A 13004-nucleotide genomic window follows, 5' to 3' on the forward strand; every position below is an offset into this window, starting at 1 on the left:
TTTTAAAGCCAATGGGGAAAGCAACTATATAAGACAAACCTGAAAATCTCAGTTGATAGTTTTTGGATAGCATATATAAGAGACCTGGCCACACTTCTGACTGCTGAATTCTGAAACAACACTTGTCAAATTTGATTTTTCTAATATAAATGCTTTTATCGATAAGAATTAACTAGCACAAGGTTCTATCAAAGGAAACACTGGCCTTTACACACAAAACAGACTGAATGCTTTGAGATACTAAGTACAGCTTTATCAATACAGTTATTCTTCCTTCCCCACACAAACCTACCTTCCTATAGATGTCATACTAGTCACCTAGTGATCCCTCAAAACTCAGCCAACCAGGAATAAAGACTTCTCAACCTGAAACTGCAACACAGTGTTGCTGAAACAGATTTCTTGCAGCATTGTGCTGGTGATAATGACCACTGTCAAAATAGTCAAAAGCAGAAAGAGTCACTACAAGCAGTGAGCTGAGGAAGCATCTTCCTTGACATGGGGAGTTCTCTGATGTCCTCAGTATGTTTTAATTTGAGAGAACTGCCAGAATCTGACATGTCTTAAACATGCCCTTAATTTTGAGGTATGTACTTGCTTACCAAGTTGCCATCGTGACATTCAAAATTGTTCATTTTCCTTTATTCCAGTAACTAAATTCAAGCTATTGAAATAAGCATTGTCTCTTTCTGCCAATTCCTGTTAGAGATTAACGATCACTGATGATACATTTACCAGTCACAGTGATTGTATCAGTATTGTGGCTGCAGCACAATAGAACTTCCGTCATCAATTCAGAACAAAACCAGCTTTGATGTGATTACTTCCACCACCACCCCTCAGAGCTTACCAGCAGTGATGCAGGGCCATGCAATGCCCAATACAGTTTCTTTAATTCTCTGTGTTTACACAAATGTAACCCTGAAAAAGCAGATTCAGAAGCAGGTTGGAAGAGCATCAAAAGCCAAAAGTACTTTCTAGTTCTTTCTCCAGTCTGCCACCAGCAGAACTGATCCTAGGTCAGGCATGAATTCTGATAAGTAAACAAGCTTCTGCTTTGGGATCAGCCACTTGCTCTGCACTGAATGACTACGCAAGCCTGACGGGTTTAAGGAGGCAGGCTGTTGGGGAAAAGGCAGGAAGAATAAAAGGTTTCATTTGTAATCACTTGAATCCAGCCCTTACTAGCAAACCACTGCCTGGTTCCATTTGTCAGATAGCTTTAACTATTTATCTTCCAATGGTGCTATAGCTCAGGGAGTATACTCTTTTTACCTTCCTCAAATGTTGTAGGCTTTCAGGAATGCACCTTGGTTAGGAAGTGTTTCCTGTCAGTGCACTTGGTACAAAAACACACAAACCATCACAGAGCTTCAAGCTCAGTTTATATGTGAGTGTATAAACACAGACATGTATTTCTCAGGAATTCTTTCCATAGCTTTGACAGAGCAGTAACTCTCACAACATTCAACACAGAGACATTTATACACAAAAAGTAAATCTGAGTAACTCACTGTAAATAACCAAAGTAAATCTTTCGGCTCTGCTAACATAACTTTTAACACCTGAAGCATTAACTTCAGGGGGGAGAAAAAGCTCAGCTTCAATACTATTTTTAGATAGAGTGGTTTTTCTATAACTGTGTCTGCTTTAGACCAGAGACAACTTATTATTAGCACTATGTGACCCCTATGACCTCTCATGGCTTTTCAACAGAAAGCTTGCTTCCAAGTTCCAGTTCATCTTTGAACTGTGTTCTGAATTATTAGCCAGGATTAAGAGATTATCTATTAACTGGGAAGACTTAAGCGTATAAACTTGAACTTCTTTCTCTAGTAGGAAATAAAGTACTACTTATCCAAATGAAACTTGGCTAATTGAGTCTTCCTTTCGGCACAGATTTCCAAGGTTATATTAGCTGCTATAATTACAGAAAGATGGAGGAGTATGAAGACATTTAGTATTACAAGCTCTTGTCATGAAGTGTCCACGTGCTTGGATATTCTCCCCCAAACTTTAAACAAGTTATCCCTTCGGCTAATCACCTGTTTGAATTACCTTTGTCACTTACACAGCTTGCAGTGTGTTACAGCCTTGAGAGCCCTCAATCACTTCGAATTTAAATGCTTTGCTTTACTAGACATGTAAACAACACTGCTCTCCATTCTGCCTGCATCCTCACAACTTTAAGCAGCCTCCAGCTAGGCTACACTAGGAGGATTTCAAAACGTCCCAGTTAGTCTCCTCATTGCTACTATATCCTACAGCCTTGCTAGAAAGCCTGCTTATCCTCCCATCTCCAGCATGGTAATGCAATGCAAGTTTCTTACAGAGTGCCTGTCTCTCCTGTCAGAAGCACAGCACCCTACAAAGTACACATGCACCCACTTGTATCTAAGAAAATGAAACGGCAATTTAGTTTCTTTAGACACTTTGCTTCAGTATCTCCAAGTTCGACTAGATGAACAGGAGCAGTTCAAATACAATTCAAGCAACAGATTTGAAGCAGTGGAGCTGGGAGTATACAACACAAGTTTGTATTATTCCTGCAAAAGCAGGATGCAAGTCCCAGAGAAAGTCCCTAAGAAAAGTGAATCCTTACCATTCATTCTGATGAAGAACACTTCTTTGTACTCTGTTGCAGTCATAAAATCCCGAGTCACCAGGCACTGCTCGGGAAACTTAAAAACATACGGAGAACGTTCAGAGAGCTCTGAACACTTGGAGAGTCTGGAGAGCTTCCAGTATTACAAGTAATTGCACAGGCAACTCCTGTACTAGAAGTGGTAGCAGACTCTGTCAGCAGCTGTTACCAGGTGAAACATCTCTCCAAATGGGATTTGACCTTCTACATCAGCGGTCGCCAAACTTTCTTGGCACGTACCACCACATCAGTAAAAATCAGTTTAACATGCATCCCAAATATACATATATTTATCTATAAATCATAGAATGGTTTGGGTTGGAAGGGACCTTAAAGCTCATCCAGTTCCAATCCCTCTGCCACATGGGACATCTTCCACAGGACCAGGTTGCTAAGTAATATACAAGTTCTACTGCACTAATATTAAATACATAACAAATACACAGAAATACAAGTTTTAAATGGATGAAATAAAGAAAAAATAACACTAAAATTGTTTTATTAATGCTACAAAATATTTCTTCCCACACCTCAATGCATTGCCTTGTGCACTCTTTTAAGTGTGTGCACCCCACTTTGGAGGCAAAAGGTGTGCCAAACTGTGTGCAGCAAGCTGTTAAGAAGGGTTTCAACCACTTGAAATTGGAATCACCTCCTCAACCCATTCAGGTAAGTGCCCAGCAGTGACTCTTAAAATGCAGATAGGCACTAAGCCACTGAAGTTCAGTGGTTTTGGCTTTTTTTTTTACTGTAGGATTTCCTTTTGTTCTTCTCCACTGCTGAACTTTGCTAGTAAACATAACCTCTATCACTTCTGACAAAGGAAATAATATCTTTCATCCTTCCCAAAGTAACAAGAGCTTAATAATGTTATTACAGACCAACACCACCCCTATCTTCAGCTGGTATTTCAACAAAGCTCAACTTGTTTGTTGGTAAGGATACCTTCAAGCCAGGAAAGCAGCAGGTTGTCTGCATTTTTAATCCTATTTACTTTCTAAGAAGGAAACTCTCAGAAAGGCAGGAGGAAGATTTACCTACTTCTAAAACCAACAAACACTACATTCGGTCCTTCTGCAGACATGCTGTTCAAAAACATTTACTCAACAGTTTCACCTATACTAAAAAGGTTTGAATATAAACACTAATTGAGCAGAAGGATTTCTTGATTATGAAAAATAACCTCCTTTACTTATCACTGAAGTGATCTATGTTAACACTTCTTAAGAGCCATGAGAGCAACACTGGTACAAGCTGTGGTAAGCCAAGTCCAACCAAGGTGAGGTTTTCCCTCACTGTCACCTTTCCTTCTCACTCCATAATTAACTTTCCTGACTACACAACCAATCCAGCTCAAAGTAGATAAAGAATTATGGCTTGGGAACAACCATTTCATACACTGAATAAGGGAGTTATACTCAAGAACTTGGCACATGTGTTTCAGGAACAGAGAACAAACCATTTCATGCCACAGGCACCACATGCTTGCTTCCTTCCTTCCCTCCCTCTGGGGAACAAACTGACTATCTAATCAAATGACAACAAGCAATGTACCATAAATATGTCAGGATAGGGAAAAACATTTAAGCATCAGCCATGTGTTGCTGTTTTTCCTAAACAGACAGCAAAGAAACAAACTGAAAGTTAACAATTAATGATAGAGCATCACATCTGCCATGTACGTTTTGCAACCAGCTCTCAGGCAAGGCCATATACTTTTAAATTCGGCTCAGAACTCTGTTTTGCACAACCCTGGCATCTTTTATGCAATTTACTTCAGCATCTCAGTATGATCTTACCTACTATCCTTTGTAAATTATTAGCGATAAAGACTTCATTACCCAAAACAGAGCATAGGTTTTTGAGCTCTAAGTGTGTTCAAGTACCCTGTTTGCAGGTTTCCAAAGACACAATAAACACTGTTCAGGTAAGGGGTTTCCTTTTAAAGAAGAAATCTAAGTGTTCAAGTGGAATTCCGTTCATTTTGGTTCAGCTTTTCAGGAAAAGAAATCCTCTTCCAGTTCTCACTGGGGAGAAATCAGATGTTTGGAACAAGAACACGCAACCGATCACTGAGCATTAATACTCCTGTTTGCTAAAGCAGAACTTTCAGAAGGAACAGGGGTCGTACTGTTTCCAAATTCCTCCCCTAGAAGTCTGTCCAACAATTTCTTCTCCCCTTGATACTCAGCTCCTGTGACTTTGTTTCCTATGAAGACATGCGAAATGATTTTAACGAATAAGGATATAACTAGATCAGCTGATAGATCCAATGACCATCAGCTGGAAGCGTTAGCTCCACCGACAGGGATAAAAGCACCTCACAAAAGGTTTAAACAGATGGAAGGAGAAGAAAAACCTGCACATACCCATAAGCACACCACTTCCCAGTGGACTCTGTTTTCATATTCTACCTTACAACAAATGTTATTTCCTGGTTAAAATTCTTACAAAGGATTCCTGCAAGAGTGATATGGCTAATTCACAACTGAAAATAAACTGGGAAAAGTTCTGTTCTTGCTGTTTAAGTCAAGAGTTAAATCATACAGATCAAGTTAAATTGCCACAGCAGGGCAGTGGGTTTTCAAGACTGACAGATTTGGTTTTGAAAGTTTCTCAATTGGAATAACCATATCCAAATTGGATATCCAATTATATATATAATATATAGAGAATCATAGAATAGTTAGGGTTGGAAAGGACCTTAAGATCATCAAGTTCCAACCCCCCTGCCATGGGCAGGGACACCTCACACTAAGCCATATCACCCAAGGCCTTGTCCAACCTGGTCTTGAACACCGCCAGGGATGGGGCATTCACAACCTCCCTGGGCAAAGGGACATAACCATATCCAACTAGAATAACAAATCCAGAACACTCAATGAACAGAGCTACTTTTTAAATCACAAGTTTATAGCAAGTTTAACACTTGAGAAGCAAATTTTGAGTTACCAAGTTTGTACCTTATTCTCTAAAAACCTCCATGTGTATTAAAAATTCCTATTCTTTATAACATTAAGCATGAAACCTCTAAACAGTGTCAAAAAAAAGGTTTTGCCCATAGTCTCAAATCTTCTAGACATTTGAAGAGAAAAAAGTAGAGTCTGCCAAACTCTGGGCCTCAAGTCTCAATAGACAGCTCTAACAGGAAGAGTTTCTGAAATACATATAATTGAATATGTAATTAAGCTATATTTGAGACCTGTTTGATACTGCACTGAAGGATTTGCTTCTAAAAGAAAATTCTAACCCACCATCTGAGAAGCCTCATAGTTCGAGGGAACTATTTGGTGGAAGTTATTGCAGAGTCCCTGAAGAAGCTACAGCATTAACTATTCTTTCTGGGGCATAACTTCAGCAACGTAAGAGCTCTCCTGTATGCTGAACAGTATCAATTAAACACCATTAAAAAAAACACATTCCAATCTACAGCAGTTGTTTTGAAAGAACATAAGCGGCATATCAAATAAATGGTCCCCTTTTACTGCAGTTCAAAATGTTAAGTCACTTAAAGTTTTACTGTTTCCTTACACATACAGCTGAAATATCACCCACACTGCTAAACTGTGAAAGAACCTAATCAGTGTTCACAGATTGAAAAACCACAAGCCTTTGATACAGACCTTCTTAATTGAAAATATTTTAGTTGTAGTTGGTCTGTAATTTCCTATTCACCATTTAGCTCATATTAAGCCATGAGATCAAAGATGAGCCCAACCTCTGCTAAAATATGAGCACAAAAATCCACCTGAATTACAGATTTATTTTAATTGTGGTAAATATGTTTGAAAATCCTACCTCACAGTCAGAAACAAGGAAAAAAAATGGACTACTGTACATAATATTCAATCAGATGAAGGATTCACAGCAGCCCACCCCTCTACCCTAGTCCTTTCTATTCTCTTTTGCAAGAAGGAGCAAGCAGCAACAGGGAACTAAATGCTGAAGATTTTTTTAAGCATACATTCTTGCTGGGTTGCAGCTAATACAGATCAGATCTAACATCTGGTTTGTCACATACGCCACAGATACGTTGTGCTGACAACTGAGAAAGGGTACAGAAAAGAAGGAACAGAATGAGCCAGCAAGGGGGAGAAACAGTTCAGTAACCACTGCAGCTAAAGAAGTGTCAAAAACCAGCTTGAGGTTCCTTAACAAGTAACTTGGAATATGGATTTATTCCTAAAGCTACAACTACCTCCTCTGGAATTCATTTTCCAGAACAGACAGGCAGTTCTTAAGACATAGTACAGAAGTTCAGGAAGCCAGTTTTGTATGAAATACTTAATTCAGTAGCACGAGTTCACACTCGGGCCAGCATCAGGACGATTCTGTAGGCTTACACCTACCAATCCATCTACAGGTACCTGTGGCATTATTCCTTACACCGTTCATTACACCAAGGCCTTCACTTGTGCATGTACAGGCATTAGACTTCAAACAAAGGTACCACTCTTCTCCAGCCTACAATGACGAACAGCAGCTCAGGAATTCCGACAAGCAATTCCGACATGACTCCTGCAATGTCTCTGAGGAGTAAGGCAAGCACACATAACACACTAGATGGCCTCATGATTTGTGATTCAGGGAAGATTTCACACTATCAGACTAAGACACCTAACCTGAAATCTGTCCTCCAATACTCTGACATACTGTTTGGTGACATGCCCCTCACTAAAAGCAAAACATTTAAGAGGCATTGCTTCAGCTGCTGATTCACAACAGATGAAAGTCAGTGCTGTAACACTAATTTCCTAAGGCATTTAGAACAAACATGCTCATTTGCCTCTAGTTACAGCTCCAGAAGTAGGACACACCTTAACAGCACCTTACTCTTGCAGGCAGAGGTGATGGAGTCTTGGAGCATAAGTGCACAAAAGTTGTGTTAGGATGATTCCAAACCACATATCACTCAAAATACCTTGGAGGCTTTTTCCTGCAGGGTGGTGGGAAGCAGCATAAGAACTAGTAATAGTTTTAGTAACAACTCCAAAACTTACGGAGTCTGGCATTACTGCCCAGGGTATTATCAAGGCCAACATGATTATAATAGTGTTCACCCCATAAAACAGTCCCATTCCTTTTTCTGCTGATAAGGAGACAGCAAGAATTCAGTGTCTTCAAGACTTTCACTCTTTTCTATATGTGTATACACATGTGTCTATAAATACATAATTTATACCAACAACATCAATAAAACAATGTTTGTAAACTGCATAGAACTACCAGTCAGGAGCAGTCAAACAGAGCATAAACAGAGTAAACCAAGAGTGAAATCCCGATCAAGAGCTGATGTAAGGTGTTTAAAGCATGGTTGAACAGCACATGTTTTTCCATAACACTGATGAAAGTACACTGTAGACTGCTAAATTCCTCACCAAATCTATGATGCCAAAGTGATTCATAGATTTCCTGCAGGTGACTCATTAGTGCTTTCACTTCAGAGGGGAAAAAACCACCAGAAACATCTTGTAAACATAGGCAGAAATCCTTCAAACCAGGGCCAACCTCAGATTTTGCTTTTAGCAAATATTTACCAAGGGTTTTTTGCCTTTCTAAATTCAAGCTGTTCTCTCCATGATTCAAAGAGGTCAGAAATACAGCTTTCAAAAATCAGCACATTTCTGAACATGCCTTTGCAGTTCAGGGAGCAGAGTTTCATGAGGCTTAGCATCAGCCCTTTAGATTCAGACCTATCATAGAAAGCAGTACTCTGCAAGGTTTGCCAGCGTTATCTATTTCAATCTGTGAATGTATAAAGATCACTTCAGAGCAACCTCTGCGGGACAGAATAAAACCAAGGCCTCCAAAGCTGAGCAAAGACACACAGTTAAATTACAGCCTTTTGACAGACTATTAAACATGTCAATGAACACAAGTTATGATTTTAGGATTTTTAACGCGGCAGTGACTCATCACACAATAATCCAGTTACTCACTTCCGGTCAGTGGCCTTGATTAATGAAATTAACCTGTAATAAAATTGTAAACTTGAGGATATCCAGCTTTGTCTTCATACATGCAAGAGCTACTGAGCCAAGAAAGACTTCTTGTCAGAGAACCATTTCTGTCTTGGGCTTGCTTTCAACACTTTAAGGTATTTCATTTCCCAGCCCTAGAGCTCACTTCCATGAAGATGATCCACAGGCATCGTTGGAAAAAGAAGACTACAAACACACTGAAACAGGAAAGGGTGACTAACGTCAAGAGTTTCAAGCAGACTGAGCTACTTTGATATCATGTTACCTTTCATTCATCTGTAGGTCAGGGATCACATGTATACTGGCTGAAAACCTAAAGGAAAGCTAAGGACAGAATGCTGCTGAGCAGCAGAGGCATTACTGGGCACTGGCAAAGCCTCCATGAGGTTCATGGACTTTGAGAACACAAAAATGTATTAAAAAAAAACACAGCAATGGCTGCATGAAACAAGTGATTTTGGTTTTGTGATTCTGATAAAATGTTAAAAAATGATAAAAAAATAAAATTTCGTGATTTTCCATTATTTTGATAAAAGTATCAAAAAATTGATACTTTTAAAATTAAAGCTTTCAAACACTGATGGCCATAACTACAGTTCACTGTTTTGTGCTTTCATTAGCCTGGGTCAAGCAAGAGCTTTTATGCTTTTGCAGATGGCTATAACTTACAAATCTAAACCTGGAGGCTTCCCCACACACACATACACAAAACTACACATTTTGTTGACTAGCAGTATTGTTTGCTAGGTTAACATCAAGTATTCTGTAAGGTGATGTATAAGCCAAAGGATTACTGGACTTTCAACTGTAAGTGAAACTGCTGGACAAGAATAAGTCACATTAACTTGAGGCAGACTGTAATTTTATCTAAGAGATGCAAAACACTTGCACTGACAAGACATGACCCAAGTATAAAACCATAACACAAGGCAGACCAGTCTGAAAAACAGCTCTTTGGATAAACACAGATAACAATGGTATTTGATGTTTATGTATAAAGTTTTTCCAGCCTTTTATGAAAGGGATCATGAAGCGTGCTCTGCTCAGATAGCCAACCTGGTCATATGCATGCTGAACTGGCTCTATCAGCGTAAATGGATCCCAAATTTAGAAGGCTTTTTGTTTGGTGAAACATCCAGCTATTTAGAGTACTTTTAAGTTCTAAGCAGGTACACTGTAGTCCTTTACATCTAAGGTACATCTATTTGTCAAAGCAAGCTGATTTCACTGGCGCAGGTTGCCCAGAGAAGCTGTGGCTGCCCCATCCCTGGCAGTGTTCAAGGCCAGGTTGGACACAGGGGCTTGGAGCAAGCTGCTCTAGTGGAAGGTGTCCCTGCCCATGGCAAGGGTTGGAACTGGATGAGCTTTAAGCTCCCTTCCAACACAAACCAGTCTGGGATTCGATGATTCTAAGGATGGTATTTCATTTTATAGACACTTTTACTGACTCACCTCCAGGATAGGGTATCACCATTACCATTGTTTCAAGATTTCTGTAAAGCAACCCTATGCAAACATTTTTGTTAACACAAATCCACAGTGTTTGATCCCACTTCCTTCTCTTCAACCTCATACAGATACACTTAACCCCCTCTGTAACCATCACTTACACTAATGAAATCTGAGAGCAATTTAGAAGTGTAGAGCCCTGCTCAACCTCTCCTCAAAGAGGAGACACGGGGACACATTTGCCCCAAGACGCAATCACCGTTTGCCGGGAACAGTGGCCAGCATCCCTTACGTAAGGCTGACACCAGCACAAGATGGCCCTTCTGGTTTGGTGATGTTCCCCTGAGAGTGCCCAGATCCATTTCCAATATCAGGAACCACTCAGGCTCCCCACGGAGGGGGGGGTGGCAGACGCAGCCCTACTTGATTTTACACAGAAACAAGCACATGGTACAATAAAACCCCAGTTCCTCATTGGAATTCCACGCGGGGCCAAGACACGCGTGACCTCCCGCCCCGCGGGCACGGCTGCGGGCAGCGCGGGGCCAGCAGCAGCCGGGGCTCACCCTCCGCGGGGCGGGCGATGGGGCAGAGGCGGCGGTGCAGGGCCTGGAGCACAAGTGTGTGAGGATAGGGCTGAGGGACTGGGGTGGGGTTTAGTATGGAGAAGGTTCAGGGGGACCTTTCGCTATCTGAAAGGAGGTTGTCGTGAGGTGGGGTCAGTCTCTTCTCCCAAGTAACAAGTGATAGGGCAGGAGGAAACAGCCTCAAGCTGCACCAGGGAAGGTTTAGACTGGATACTGAGAAAAATTTCTTCACCGAAAGAGTAGTGAGACGTTGGAACAGGCTGCCCAGGGCAGTGGTGGAGTCGGCATCTCTGGAAGCGTTCACAAACTGCGTATATGAGGCCCTCAGTGATATGCTTTAGTGGTGGCCTTGGCAGTGCTGGGGAGTGGTTGGACTTGGAGATCTTAACTGCCCTTCCAACGTAAATAATTCTGTGATAACCCCTGTGCCGGCAGCGCCTGGGGCTGAGTCTGAGGGAGGAGCGCTCTCCGGCCCCTCAGCGCTGCCGCGTCCGGCTCCCCGGTGGCCCTGGCTGTCCCCGGCCCCTCTGGCCCTCTCTCGATTTGTGCAGGGGTACCGGAGCCCCGCAGGGCCTGGAAGCCTTCAGCAGCACAAGCCGCAGAGCCGCAGGGGGTCATAGCCGGCCACTACAGGCGAGGTGATAACAAGCAAGCCGGCGTCCCCCAAGTTTTCTTGCTTTCCCCAAGAGGGAGCAACTTTAATAATTGGTGGAAACAGGCAGGAGCCGATACAGTGATCATAGGAAATCTTAATACCCCAGCACTCATGATTTTAAATATTTATACGAAGAAGAGCACCTCCTGGTATAAGATATTAGTATAGTACAGTTAGTTACACACTGTCTCCTCTCCAGGCGACACTGGAAAGCATACCAGCAAGCCTGTAAGCTACAGGCTTACTGGGTGCTTGTCGACAGGTTTCCAGAGCTTTTGTTTGCTTATAGAGGCTGAAGTCCCGCTCCCTATAAAACTGAAGCAGAAATGGACATAGACAAATAGCATCCCATCGTGACTACCACCATTTGGGTGCATCTTGGTTTGTTGAAAAAATATGTTCAGTATATCATGAAAATTAATGGTGCACGCAAGTTTTACATCATACCAGAAAACCAATCTTCCCATATTTTCATTTATTTCCATCTACCCTTCTTAAAAGAATTTATTTTTTAATGACTATACTGGATTTATATTATTTTGAATGCAGTTTAAGAGTTTTCTTTCAAATATAAGGTCTGAACTCTGATGTTGCTTTTTAAGTATACTTAAATAGTATAGGAACAACATGAATGGAACTGAACTCTATTTGATTTGATAATAGAGGCTGGTATCTCTTAACATTTTCCCCAGGGCAGGTATACAAAAGATGCACTGTTCTTAGCTACAGATCCTGATTTTAAACATGCTTACACATCGTGAATGCCCTATGGCTTCCAGTGTAGCACTGTCCTGCCCAGTTCTTGCATGAGGCAGTCAGTGCCATTGGCAGACTGCTAGTAATTCAGATCACTCCTGTGAGTACTGGGCAAGAAAAGTTTGAATGGCTTCTCAGCATTTTGATAACTAGATCTCTTTTGAATTAATTACTTCTTGACTTTGCATCAAACATACAGAGAAATGCAATACAGGGATGGATTGATCCATGGCTTGTTTCCTACCAGAACAATGCAGTGCTGTTTCCTCACTTGTAAATCAATACATTTATAGTGCCATAAAATGAAGCCTATCCCAAGTGGAGAAGGCATTGTGAAATTTCAGGTCAAATAAGTGGAGAACAGAGCTATGATTGCAATGGGATGTATTTTTTGTCTCTAACTGAAAGCTCCTGGTGTGCAAAGAAATCAGTGTCCGTCTTTCAGTTTTAGCTGTCTAAAGGGAAGAATGAGGAGCAGGAAGAGCCTCAGGTTGTTCAAATGCTCAGTTCAGTACAACCCTTTGTGCATCTTCTGCTGGAGAGAAGTCCCTCTGTGACCCTGCAAGAAAGCTGGCAGTTGTCTGCTAACAGAGATTCTTGAGTTTTGCTCTTCTCTCTCTCTTCTCTGCCTTGCACTATAAGAAGGGCAGAGGGACAGCAGTCAGTTAAATGAGTCACAGGCAGCAGGCGTCTTAGTGGCAGTAGCTGCAGCAATCCCCTTTTCACAGAGAGATGTGTGAAACCTTAAGGAAAAAAGAAATTTGAGAATTACAGTGATACAGATTTACTAACATGGGAGGTGAGGAAGATTTCTGAGACGTTCCCTTGGGCAGAAGAATCTCTTTTAGCTGTCAGTTGTACATACGTGCCCCTATACTTTGTTGTCTTTTCCTGGACAGAGTAAATAAACACATTATGCAGTGGTACCATTC

General features: G+C 41.3%; 1 protein-coding gene across 1 annotated transcript in view; it reads right to left on the bottom strand.

Moving 5' to 3' along the window:
- The window catches only part of INPP5F (inositol polyphosphate-5-phosphatase F), a 43915-nt gene extending 32636 nt beyond the window's left edge, over nt 1-11279 (bottom strand). The window contains exon 1 of the mRNA XM_057417337.1: nt 11083-11279. Within this exon, the coding sequence (XP_057273320.1) occupies nt 11083-11279 (197 nt within the window). The remainder of the gene's footprint in view (nt 1-11082) is intronic.
- Nucleotides 11280-13004: the final 1725 nt, after the last annotated feature.

Source organism: Pezoporus wallicus, unplaced genomic scaffold (genome assembly GCF_028554395.1).
Source record: "Pezoporus wallicus isolate ANWC-B61680 ecotype Strahan unplaced genomic scaffold, APGP_CSIRO_Pwel_v1 contig_8188, whole genome shotgun sequence".
NCBI classification, from domain to species: Eukaryota; Metazoa; Chordata; class Aves; order Psittaciformes; family Psittacidae; genus Pezoporus; species Pezoporus wallicus.